The following is a 12,500-nucleotide window of genomic DNA, read 5'->3' on the forward strand; positions in this document are numbered from 1 at the left end:
ATTTAGTTTTAACTGTTTTTATTTTTCTGTTGTTTTTTTTGACTGCTTATTATTTCCAGGGTTCCTGAAGTGTTAAATAAAATGTCTTTAGTGTGAAATTTATTAGTAATGTTTCAGAGAGCAGCTTAGAAATACAGCATGCCATAATAATCCCATGAGGGAGTAAGTTCTAAGTTATAAAAGTGCTGTCAGGGGTTTTATGTCTCAGGCCTCAGCGGCTTCACTTCTGCTTGTTTACACGGAAGTAAAGGAACTGACGGATGGTTGACTGACTGACTACTGAATGATAAAACTGATGGAAATCAAAGTACTGAACATGATGAGAAGTCACTTCAGAAGTCACTGAGATCCCACACGCCTGTAACACCATAAACACCTCTCAGGAACCGAGCAGGAACCACGAGATGATCATCAATATCTTATTAATATGAATTAATAAAAACTCAGGAATTTGGCTTTGATTCTAATGAAATTTACATGAACAATGTGAGGAATTCTCTCGTCCCTGACACAGAAATGTTTCACTCCACTCATGGCATAACAATAAAAAAGTATGAACCAAAAATAGTAATAATAATCAAAAAGAATCCTTCTGTATTGGTTTGTGTCTGTTTCTGCATTTTCTTCAAGGTTGTTTTTAGTTTTTTTTACTCTCTTGTCATGTGAACATTAAAGCGTTAATCATCTGTTTAACTCTGCAGTTTCCTTCAGGATCAGTACACATGAGTGTAAGACCAGGTTTAAATAACAGGATTTTGTGATGAAAAAATGAAACCAAGTGAACAGAAAACCAAACTGACATCTCAGGAAACAAATAACTGTAAATAAGTATGTACACCCTTTTATAACTGGGTCTGTGGCTGTGTTGTTGATCATCAATCCTCAAGCTCGTGAGATACACGGTCACTTCATGTGTTGTCTCTGATCTGATATCTATCTGATTTGTTAAAACTGTTCCATTTACATTAGACCACATAAATGCGTCTCGGCGAATCGGATATCGATCCGATCTTTCTACTCCCGCCCAAAATGCTAATATATTTTACCTCATTTCAGGGGTAATTGTAACAGAACACACTTTGGTGTGTGTGGTTTTCAGAACGCAACCAAAAAGAAGACAATTAAACTGGTTACAACGTTTATGTTACAAAAAACAGTGTTTACATTTATTTGTTTCTGGCGCGATGCACGACTCGTGAGTCACCTGAGTGACGTACTTCTGTTTGGGAGGAGTTTAGCGCTGACGTATGTGGCTTGAACAACCACATTCATTTACACCTGTCCAGTTTCATCTGAAACACGTCCCAGACCACCTCCTGAAGGGGTTTGTACTGTCGGATTTATATCCGTCTCCAAAACGTTATAGAGGGCATTTAGACCTGGTCTTTTTACCATCGGGTAGATATCTGATCACAGAAAACACATGAAGTGACCAGGTGTAAAAAGGCACTTAGTCATTAGTACAAATCTGTCATGACTCCCAGTTCTTTTTGCCTGATATCATCTTGGTTACATTTTACTGAAGCGCAATGGACTACAAAGAGCTTCCCAATCACCACCAGTATCTTATTGTTCAAACTTATCACTCAGGAGACGGCTAACACAATGTCCCAGGAATCAGATCCTCTGTGCTCAGTGAAGTGGAAAAAATGTTGCAGTAATCATGTACATAAAATGTGCTGGTCAGAGATCTTACTAAGAACAGGACGACCCTAAAAAACTGATGAGAAGACAAAGATGGATTTGGTCAGGAAGACTTTTGAGAAGCAAACAGGAGCATTAAAGGAGCTGCAGATGTCTGATCTGTTAGACAGGGTGGTAAGACACAAGCCTCCACATCATCAGCCATCAGCCAGTTTTCACAAAAACATACATCCAGTTTCCCCAAAACTGTCTGGAAAAATGATTATTGTCTGATGAGACCAAGCTTGAACTTTTTGGTGCAAAACAACACATCAGCAAGACAACTCTATACACATGATAAAGCTCGGTGGTGGCAGCATCACGCTTTAGGGCTGCTGTTCTTCATCTGGAACTGAATCTAAGTACAAGTCCTAGGTAGATGAAGGTGACTTTCAGCAGGACAAATCAAGAGGAATGGCTTTTGTACAAAATAAATGTTTTAAATTGATTTGGAATGAGATCATTCCAGACTCCTGATTCCTGGGAAACCAGGTACAGATGTCCTCACAATCTGACAGATCAGGAACATTTTAGGAGAATGTATTTAAATTTATAGCTAATAATAATAATAATAATATGTTTAATTTATATAGCGCCTTTCCCAAGCTCAAGGACACTATACAAGGTACAGTATTTCAAAGTGTAACATACATATATGTTTGTCCTTTGCCCAGGACGAAGGATCACATGCAGCTGCATGAGATAATAACAGAAGACAGGACTATACACAAAAACATACAGTACAAGAGATAAGACTCTACATAGTACATGATACATACACCACATTACAGAAAAATTAAGGACTCCTAATACATATGCATTTACTGATAGTGAAGGTTGAAAAGGTCTTAAGCCTTGATTTAAATTCAGACAAAGTGGTGATGGTTCTGAGTGCAATGGGTAGGGAGTTCAATAGTGTTGGAGCAGTGACAGAAAAGGATCTGCCACCTGCAGAGGATAAAGGGTATCTAGGAATACAAAGAAGTTCAGAATTTGAGGACCAGAGTGATCGTGAAGGTACATAGGATGAGAGAAGATCGGAAAGATGGGGGGGGGGGGGGGGGCAGTGAAGATCAAATAATATACAGTAGGGGTGATGTGGGCAGATTTTTTATTGGAGGTGAACATTCTGGCAGCCGAGTTTTGTATGTACTGTAAACGTGACCAGAGAAGAGTGAATTGCAGTAATCGAGACGGGACGTAATCAGAGCATGTACTAATGTTTCGGCATCATTTCTGCAGATAAAAGGTCGCAGTTTGACAACGCGTTGTAAATGAAAAAATGGGCATCAAAGTATAGTGAGGGGTCGAATATGAAACCTAAATTTCTAACAGTAGCTGAGGGGGAAATCGTAGTAGCATCCAGATCAAGACTAAAGTCCACAGAGTTGTTTTTTATTAGAGATGGAGGACCAGTTATCAGAATGTCAGTTTTACCCAGATTCAGGCTAAGAAAATTTGAGTGTAGCCATAGTTTTAACTCGCTAACACAAGAGGAGTGTGAGGATTTTATATTAACAGAATCTGGTCAACAGGCAGTATATATAACAGTATATAACTGAATATCATCAGCATAACAATGATAACTAAAACCATGTCGATGAATGATGTTACTGTACCAAGCGGCTGAATGTACAGAATGAATAGCAGTGGGCCAAGAACAGAGCCCTGTGGGACACCCTGTTTAAGTAAGACAGTAGGAGATTTGGAATTGTGTATGGAGATGTGATATTGCCTGCCTGTGAGATAAGAGGAAAACCAGGATAGATTATATAGTTATAATAGTTATATTTCACAGGTGTGAATAAATTACACTGCAGGTCGTATTTTATAATCGGTCTTATAATGATCTTTCCCTAAATTCAGTGGATCTTAAACTTGGTGCAATAAAAAACTTTCCCTTAATCCCTAACTGAAATATTCATTATACTGAAAGAGGAAAGAAACCCAGGCAACATTTCTCTTGGTTTGTGATGTAACGCACTAGAGAGCCATTGGAGTCCGGGTCACGGCACCAAGGGCTCTGTAAGCTGTTTGAATCACTATACAGAAGACTGCTTCTTTATCTTACTGTTGAATAGAAAGGAGAGTGGAGTTAAAAAGGAACGAGGCCTACAGACACCGGAGTCCCTAAGAGGTCATGCAGAAGACATTTTATAATCTGTGAGAAACATCAGCAAACAGGCAGAGAATCAGAGGCAGATATTTAAAAGCAACTAACAAATGAAGGACTTCTTGAGGTTTAGATCAGTTCCTTTACTGTTTTAATGTGTGAGGAATTGGATTAAACCCAAACTGTGAGAATTCATTGTGTTTTAGATTTCATTCTATTTACTCAACACCATCGTTCTCCATCTTCTAACACCTAAAGCTGATGAGTTTGGTTTGACTGATCCACACCTACAGCCATCGCTGCTTAAAGCCCATAAAGTGTGTCTCAGGTATCGAAGATGCTACAGCTGTACAACATCACAACAGGTGACCACACTTTTAGAAATCAAGAGAAATTGGATTGAATAACCGAAGACCGTCGCTCTGTTCTTACACTCCACTGTAGCTCATCAGGAAGATCTCAGCTAATTCTTGTGGAAATAAATGTTCTCTGCTTTGACTCTCAGGCAGTTCCAAGCAGCACTTAAGAGTGCATGAAATCCGTCAGAGGGCTCAGGAGCAAGGAAGTGCTCCAGGGTTTGGTGAACTGCTCAAAAGCTCCTAAAAAGGTTTCATATTGAATAAACTCAGAACTGGAGGACATCAGGTGGCTCCAGAAAAATGAATGAACTCAACATCCACAGACAGTGATGAGTGATGAGCAGTCACAGAGCTGTCAGAAATCTGAAAAGCATCAAGTTTATTATACAGAGGATTTCAACAAAATTTCAGATCCCTGAGAGAGATTTCAGATCCTACATCAGCCAGCACAGGGAACACAGCCCCACATGAGTCACACAGCATCCACCAGCACAGCGTCAGGTCCGGCGCACGGCGTCAGGTCCGGCGCACGGCGTCAGGTCCGGCGCACGGCGTCAGGTCCGGCGCACGGCGTCAGGTCCGGCGCACGGCGTCAGGTCCGGCGCACGGCGTCAGGTCCGGCGCACGGCGTCAGGTCCGGCGCACGGCGTCAGGCCCAGCGCAGCGTCCCTCAGGTAGAGGAGACTCTTTACAGTGTAGAAAAGGACAGATACCAAACTGCTCCTCTTTAATGTACACTTTATTCACATTCAGGTTTATTTACACAAAAACACAGAAGACTTGAAGCACAAAGCTTAACATTCACAACAAAAAGCCTAAATTTGTTTTATTTCATTAAATTAAAGCAAAATGTTTAAACTCGTAAGTTCAGGAATTAATCCACTGTGATAGAAACAAACATCCTTAAAGATTGTTATTTTATATATATGTGATATACACACATTTAATGTGTACTCTGTCTCATATATACACACACACACACATCATAAAATAATGTTATGGTGTGTGTGTTAGGAGGCGAGTGGTATATGGAAGTCAGCCATGTCAAACAGCAGGGTTCTCTGTGGAGGATTGGGTTCTCTATCGGCTCTGTGTAAGAGTTTAAACAGACCAGTGCCAATGTTCATGGGGATTCCCATAATTATACACTCAGATACACCTGCAGAGAGAGAGAGAGAGAGAGAGAGAGAGAGAGAGAGAGAGAGAGAGAGAGTGAAAGTTAAATTTGTCAACTTTCACTTTTACTCCACTACATTTACCAGATAAAATGTAGACTTTTACTCCGTTATATTTCCACTAAACATCTTCGTTACTCGTTACTACAAAATAAAATCAGAAGAAATGTGTGTGACTGTAATAAGGGAGGTTTGGTGAATCACTGCTCCTAGATTACATTACACTCCACACGTTCTATTTCAGAGTAATGTTGCTAATGGAGGCAGAAGCACAACTGAAACCACCACAGAAGCCCCTACTGGAGGACCTCCTGTTATAGTAGGACGGAGTGTCCAACCAGTCAGAGACCAAGAGCCACATTACTGTGTTACTGCAAAGAGCCACATCATACACATGGGCACATCATACACATGGGCACATCATACACATGGGCACATCATACACATGGGCACATCATACACATGGGCACATCATACACATGGGCACATCATACACATGGGCACACATGAACATCACCTTTTTTCCCTGATATTTTGAGAGCGAACTTGACACAAATTGTTTACTCCAATAATCTTGATCCTACTGGGAAACTTTGAGGTATTTTCCTCCCACTCACATGTGCGTTTGACCAAAATACTGTATTGAACTCAAGGAAAGCGAACACGCATATTAAAAATACACAAATACAAACTTCTGTATGAACGTAAGAGCCGCATGAAACCAGGCAAAGAGCCGCGGGTCGGTCTGCCCCTGTTGTATATGACCACCCCGAAGATAGTGGTGAACAGGGTGAAGATGATAACGTTATACACACGTGGTCGTATTTGTAAGAAATGTTTCTGTACATTGGAATGAAAGATTCTTCCTACCAGATGAAGTGTCTCTTATGTCTACTGAAAATCACTGAAATTTTACTTTTTACTTTTACTTCAAATACTTAAGTACATTAAATATCAGAAAATGACTTTTGATACTTTCATTCATTCACTCATCTTCTACCGCTTATCTGAACTACCTCGGGTCACGGGGAGCCTGTGCCTATCTCAGGCGTCATTGGGCATCAAGACAGGATACACCCTGGACGGAGTGCCAACCCATCACAGGGCACACACACACACACACACACACTCTCATTCACTCACACAATCACACACTACGGACAATTTTCCAGAGATGCCAATCAACCTACCATGCATGTCTTTGGACTGGGGGAGGAAACCGGAGTACCCGGAGGAAACCCCCGAGGCACGGGGAGAACATGTAAACTCCACACACACAAGGTGGAGGTGGGAATCGAACCCCGACCCTGGAGGTCTACAATCTAGTCTACAATCACTCCATCACCAATCCATCCACCTATTTAATAACATGCTCTACATCCCTTTATGGTGCTGAGATCCATCTACATACAACAGCACTGAAGAAAACAGATAATTTAGCCATCTCTCCATCTCCTCCCCATCTATCTATCTATCTATTTATCCATTTCCTCCTATATACCTCCCAACCAGTCATCTCTCTCCACTGATCTGTCCATCTCTCACTTCCTCCTCTCCCCAGTGTGAAACTCACCACACACAGAATCTTTCTGTCCGAAATACGCAGCGTCGAACAGATGATCAGCGGTCTTCTCAAACGAGGCCAGCATCAGGACGCTCTCCTTCATCTTAGCCAGGCCAAAGCGAGTGATGCCCAGAATCTCCCCCTGACACACACACACACACACACAATAAGGATAAGGTGAGTCCAGGTGTAAGTGCTTGTGTTCCTGAGCAGTTCCTCACCTTGTAGGACATGAGATCAGCGAGCAGCATGACGTGACGCCGGTCGATGCTCATGCCGTGATTCACCATCGTGTACTGGATCTCGTTAATGATGGTCGTCCTCGCAGCCTCGATACCCAACGTCTTCTCCACCTACTCACGTGCACACACACATTCACGTTTACATTGTGGTGTGAATTTGTCTATTACATTATTTCTAAACTAAATTAAATTCAGGAGACTTTTACAGAGATATACTCAGGAGAACGACAAAACATGTACACACACACCTCATACGTGTTGTTGGAAGTGGTGCGGTTGCCGTTGACACCGTGTGTTGCCATGACAGCACGCAGGTTATCTCCTTCCACCAACAACTTGAACTTCTGATGACCGCTTTGCTCATCAATGTGGATCACAGCACGGGAAACCTCAGGAATGCCCTGAACAACAACCTGCACAACAGCACAGACATGCACACACACATGGGTACATCTCCATACAGACCGTGAGTGTGTGTGTGTGTTTGTGTGTGTGTGTGTGTACCTTGGGTAGCTCCTGTTTGAGTGACTGCAGGACATAGTACATGGAGCTCTTGCTGTTCTCCCGAGGAGACACACACACCACCGCCTCACCATGAACCGCAATATCGCCAGGCTTCACTCTCAGCTTACTCATACAGATAGAGTACCTCACTGTCTCTGCATTCACCTACAGGGGGGGGTGACAGTCAGAGGTGTGTGTGTGTGTGTGTGTGTCAAACGGTCTGTGTGTGTGTCTGTGTGTGTGTGCGTGTCTGTGTGCAAAACTGTGTGTGTGCGTGTTTGTGTGTGTGTGTAAAATGGTCTGTGTGTGTGTGTGTGTCAAACGGTCTGTGTGTGTGTGTGTGTGTGTGTGTGTGCGTGTGTCTGTGTGCGTCTGTGTGCAAAACTGTGTGTGTGTGTGTGTGTGTAAAACTGTGTGTGTGTCAAACGGTCTGTGTGTGTGTCTGTGTGTGTGTGCGTGTGTGTGCAAAACTGTGTGTGTGCGTGTTTGTGTGTGTAAAACTGTGTGTGTCTATGTCTGTGTGTGTCTGTGTGTGCGCGCATGTGTGTGCGTCTGTGTGTGTTTGTCTGTGTCTCTGTGTGTGTGTGTGTGTGTGTGTGTGTGTGTGTGTGTGTGTGTGTGTGTTACCTCCAGTCTGAGCAGGCGGATCCTCTCAAGTGAAAGTTTAACCAGGATGAAAGTGTCATCGGGCAGAAACACCTCCTCTATGTACTCTGATATCTAAAATCCAACACACACACACACTTGTGTTAGACCTGTGTGTATTACAGCACACTGAATGATAAGGAGTGTGACAGTTAGGAGCTGTGTGTGTGTGTGTGTGTGTGAGACCTCTCCAAGGAGTGTTTTCTCAATCCTGCCCTTCACCAGTCGAGCGAAGTCTGCGTCGTCCTGTGTGTCCAGGTGAGCAGTGATGATGGGTGTGCTGTCAGGGATGAGATCATGATTAAAAGGAGAAGGAGAAGAGAACCATCACATCAAAGACTTCAGCAGTGTGTTGATCTTCACAGCGGTTCTTCTCATCTTCTAGAGGAAAATCTTTATTAAAGTAATCAGATCGTTATGTTTATGTTCATGTTGCAGAGAATGAAAGCAGCATTAACCTGATGTTCTTTGAGGCGTTGATGATTTCTTTGATTCGTGGGACCCCCAGAGTGATGTTCATCGACGCCACACCTGCAAAGTGGAAGGTCTTCAGGGTCATCTGAGTGCCAGGTTCTCCGATACTCTGAGCACACAGAGCACCCACGGCTGACCCGGGCTCCATCTGAGCTCTGTACACAATAAATCAGCATATATATAGAGATAGATATATAGATAGTTTTACACACACACACACACACACACACACACACACACACACACACTCTGTAGTAAAGCTAATAGAACTAGATGTTTCAATCTCTTCAGAAGGAAACTCTTGATAGTAGTGTGTCAGATAGATAATCAGTGTTGAGTGGTAAAAAAAGGAGGGTAAGTTATGTCATTAGGGTCATCAGGTGGACATCCTGCTTCACCGACATTTCGTCACCATAAGGCTCAACAGTGTACCCATCATCCCAGGTACACCCCCCTCCATGAGATACCCTCTATATCCCTGATGGCTATGCGTTCTCCCTGAGCCAGACCTACTCCTGACCCCATACCATCTGTCTCTACCTTGCTGCCCAGATGAGGTCCTGACAGTTTCAGAGCCAGTTACTGATTTTTTCAGCAGCACTTGACATTGACTTGATGGCCTGTTGGAGAGAGCGACCCTTCACCCCTATTCTCCTCAGCAAACTGGTGGGAGATGTTGCAACAAATCCCCTGCACCCCACCTCCACTGGGAAGATTCTGGTCTTCCATCCATTTTGGGATGCTTCGGCTTCCAGTCATTTTGGGATGCTACTGTAAATTCCACAACATAAGCCAGCTTTGTTGTTGGAGACCACAGGACCATGTCTGGCTGAAGCGTTGTAGACAATATTTCTGGGGGAAACACAAGCTTCTTACCAAGCTGACTGCAGGATCTGCATCCTTAGGTGTTGTACGATGCTCTTGATGTTGACCAGCTGGTATGAAATTTGTGAAGTTAATTAGTTAATCAGCAGCAGTTATGTTCAGATCTACATAGTAATAATAATCATGAACTGTATCAGTCAGGATTTAGGCCTCATCATAGCACAGAGACGGCGCTGGTTAAAGTGGTAAATGACCTGTTACTGGTCTCTGATCAGGGTTGTGTCTCTTTGCTGTGTTACTTGATCTTAGTGCAGCTTTTGATACCATTGACCATGTTATTGTACTTAATAGACTAGAACATGTTGTTGGTGTTAAAGCGACAGCTCTCTCCTGGATCAGGTCTTATTTAACAGATCGATATCAGTTTGTAGATCTAAATGGTGACCACTCTAAACAAACTAAGGTAATGTTCGGTGTTCCACAAGGTTCAGTTTTAGGCCCATTACTTTTCTCCCTATATATGTTACCACTTGGTGCAATTATTAATAAACATGGTATTAACTTCCACTGTTACACTGATGACACACAGCTGTATGTTTCAGCTCAGTCAGATGTGAGTCACCAGTTTAATAAGATTGAAGATGGTGTGAAGGACATTAGACAGTAGACTCTTACTAACTTCCTCCTGTTTAACTCTGACACACAGAAGTTCTTGTACCAGGACCACAGACAGACAGAAGTAAGCTTTCTGATTACAGAGTAACTCTGGATGGTCTTTCTATTACATCATGTGCAGCAGTAAAAGACCTCAGTGTGATTATTGATACCGGTCTCTCATTTGAAGCTCACATAAATAATACCACAATGTTAGTCTTCTTTCATCTCAGAAATATCACTAAGATAAGAAATATGATGTCATTATATGATGCAGAAACACTAGTTCATGTGTTTGTTACCTCTAGGTTGGATTATTGTAATGCTTTACTGTCTGGATGTTCCAGTAGGAGCATAAACAAGCTCCAGTTAGTCCAGAACACAGCAGCTAGAGTCCTAACTAGAACCAGAAGATATGAACATATCACCCTGATCTTATCTTCATTGTATTGGCTTCCAGTCAAGTTTCACATTGATTATAAAACACTATTATTAACCTATAAAGCACTTAATGGTCTCACACCACAGAACCTGAGAGATCTTTTGGTTCTTTATGATCCATCACACCTACATCGATCAAAAGGTGCAGGAGAAGATCTAGAGGGTTCATGGGCATAGTGTGTTTGGTGAACTGAGATGTCTGGATGCTTTCGGCTAACCACCCTCACAAGTCCTTCCACATACGCGCACACACACACACACACACATCCCAATAAACACACACTACCTCATGTACTTATCCCTGCATGTTTCCAGAAATTTCCCCAGTTGTGTGGGAGTGATTCTGTCCAGCTGGTACAAAACCTTAGGCTGAAGGACAGATAAAAACAAGGAAAGAGCTGATTGAGTGCACACACAAACACACACACGGGCAGACAAAAACACACACACAGATATACAAAACACAAACACACACCTCTGTGGATCCGTTATCATTTATGCCGTACTTGTCTCTGGTTTTCTTGATTTTCTCCGACACGCTGTTGATAAATTTTTTAATTTCCTAAAGTTGGACACACACACACACACACACACACACACACACACACACACACACACACACACACACACACACACACACACACACACACACACACAAATAAATAGAATTCTCATCAAACACAATGTTCACTATCAGAAAATATCTTTTGGACTAAAAACATATCCTGAACATTTCTACACACAGGTCATACATTAGTCAAGAAAAAGTGTAGAACGTGTTACTGAGTACAAGGTGTAGAAAATAGAGTGAGAGTGAGAGGGTGTAGGGGTAATGAACAGGGTGTGGGGGTAATGAACAGGGTGTAGGGGTAATGAACAGGGTGTAGGGGTAATGAACAGGGTGTGGGGGTAATGAACAGGGTGTAGGGGTAATGAACAGGGTGCAGGGGTAATGAACAGGGTGTAGGGGTAATGAACAGGTTGTAGGGGTAATGAACAGGGTGCGGGGGTAATGAACAGGGTGCGGGGGTAATGAACAGGGTGTAGGGGTAATGAACAGGTTGTAGGGGTAATGAACAGGGTGCGGGGGTAATGAACAGGGTGCGGGGGTAATGAACAGGGTGTAGGGAATCATTTGGAACAGGTTTAACTCACTGTGAACTACAACACACTGCATTAATCATGCTTTTAATAACACAATGTCAAGTACAGTTCTGTGTGTGTGTGTGTGTGTGTGTGTGTGTGTGTGTGTGTGTGTGTGTGTGTGTGTTTTGGGCTAGATCAAAAACAATTTCTCATAAAAACAAAATTCTTTCAAAACAAGAAAAAGAATTAAAAAAAAGAACCAAATGAATCACTAGCAAGATGATTCACGAATCAATGAATCACCACATGCATTTTTTCAGATTTTATACCTTACATTTCTAACATTGTGTATCAGTGACACTTTTTTCTGTAACACTAATGACACATTTGTGTTAACACTAGTGAACACACACTGACTGCTGAAGCTCACAGACTAATGTAGAAAGTTTTTATCCTCTAGTTTGTCACTAAAAGTAAAGAACAAACATGCACCAAATGTCTGTTAGTTTGTCGAATAAACGTGTGTAAGCTGAACCTGCAGTTATCGCTATAGCAACACGACAAAACCTCTAATTAGCCTTAAAAAGAAAAGAACTGAAGAACGTTAAAAAAAAGAAATCCCAGCTGATTAGACGAGGCCAAAACACAGCCATGCTCATTATCAGCTACTTCTTTTAATCCAGTCCTTTTACACACACACGCATACACACACACACGCAAACACACACACGCACA

The 12,500-nt window shown here is 42.3% G+C and overlaps 2 protein-coding genes across 2 annotated transcripts in view; one reads left to right on the forward strand and one right to left on the reverse strand.

The window, feature by feature from the left end:
- Positions 1-12,500, forward strand: part of LOC132861382 (annexin A4-like) — a 175,256-nt gene that overhangs the window by 101,530 nt on the left and 61,226 nt on the right. The window lies entirely within an intron of this gene.
- The window catches only part of polr3a (polymerase (RNA) III (DNA directed) polypeptide A), a 26,563-nt gene continuing 18,939 nt past the window's right edge, over positions 4,877-12,500 (reverse strand). Inside the window, exons 22-31 of the mRNA XM_060892839.1 lie at positions 11,155-11,241; positions 10,966-11,048; positions 8,744-8,914; positions 8,472-8,565; positions 8,268-8,360; positions 7,641-7,805; positions 7,385-7,549; positions 7,116-7,247; positions 6,904-7,036; positions 4,877-5,314 (exon numbers count right to left, since the gene is read on the reverse strand). Of these exons, the coding sequence (XP_060748822.1) occupies positions 5,166-5,314; positions 6,904-7,036; positions 7,116-7,247; positions 7,385-7,549; positions 7,641-7,805; positions 8,268-8,360; positions 8,472-8,565; positions 8,744-8,914; positions 10,966-11,048; positions 11,155-11,241 (1,272 nt within the window). The 3' untranslated portion in view covers positions 4,877-5,165. The remainder of the gene's footprint in view (positions 5,315-6,903; positions 7,037-7,115; positions 7,248-7,384; positions 7,550-7,640; positions 7,806-8,267; positions 8,361-8,471; positions 8,566-8,743; positions 8,915-10,965; positions 11,049-11,154; positions 11,242-12,500) is intronic.

Source organism: Tachysurus vachellii, chromosome 2 (genome assembly GCF_030014155.1).
Source record: "Tachysurus vachellii isolate PV-2020 chromosome 2, HZAU_Pvac_v1, whole genome shotgun sequence".
Classification (NCBI taxonomy): Eukaryota; Metazoa; Chordata; class Actinopteri; order Siluriformes; family Bagridae; genus Tachysurus; species Tachysurus vachellii.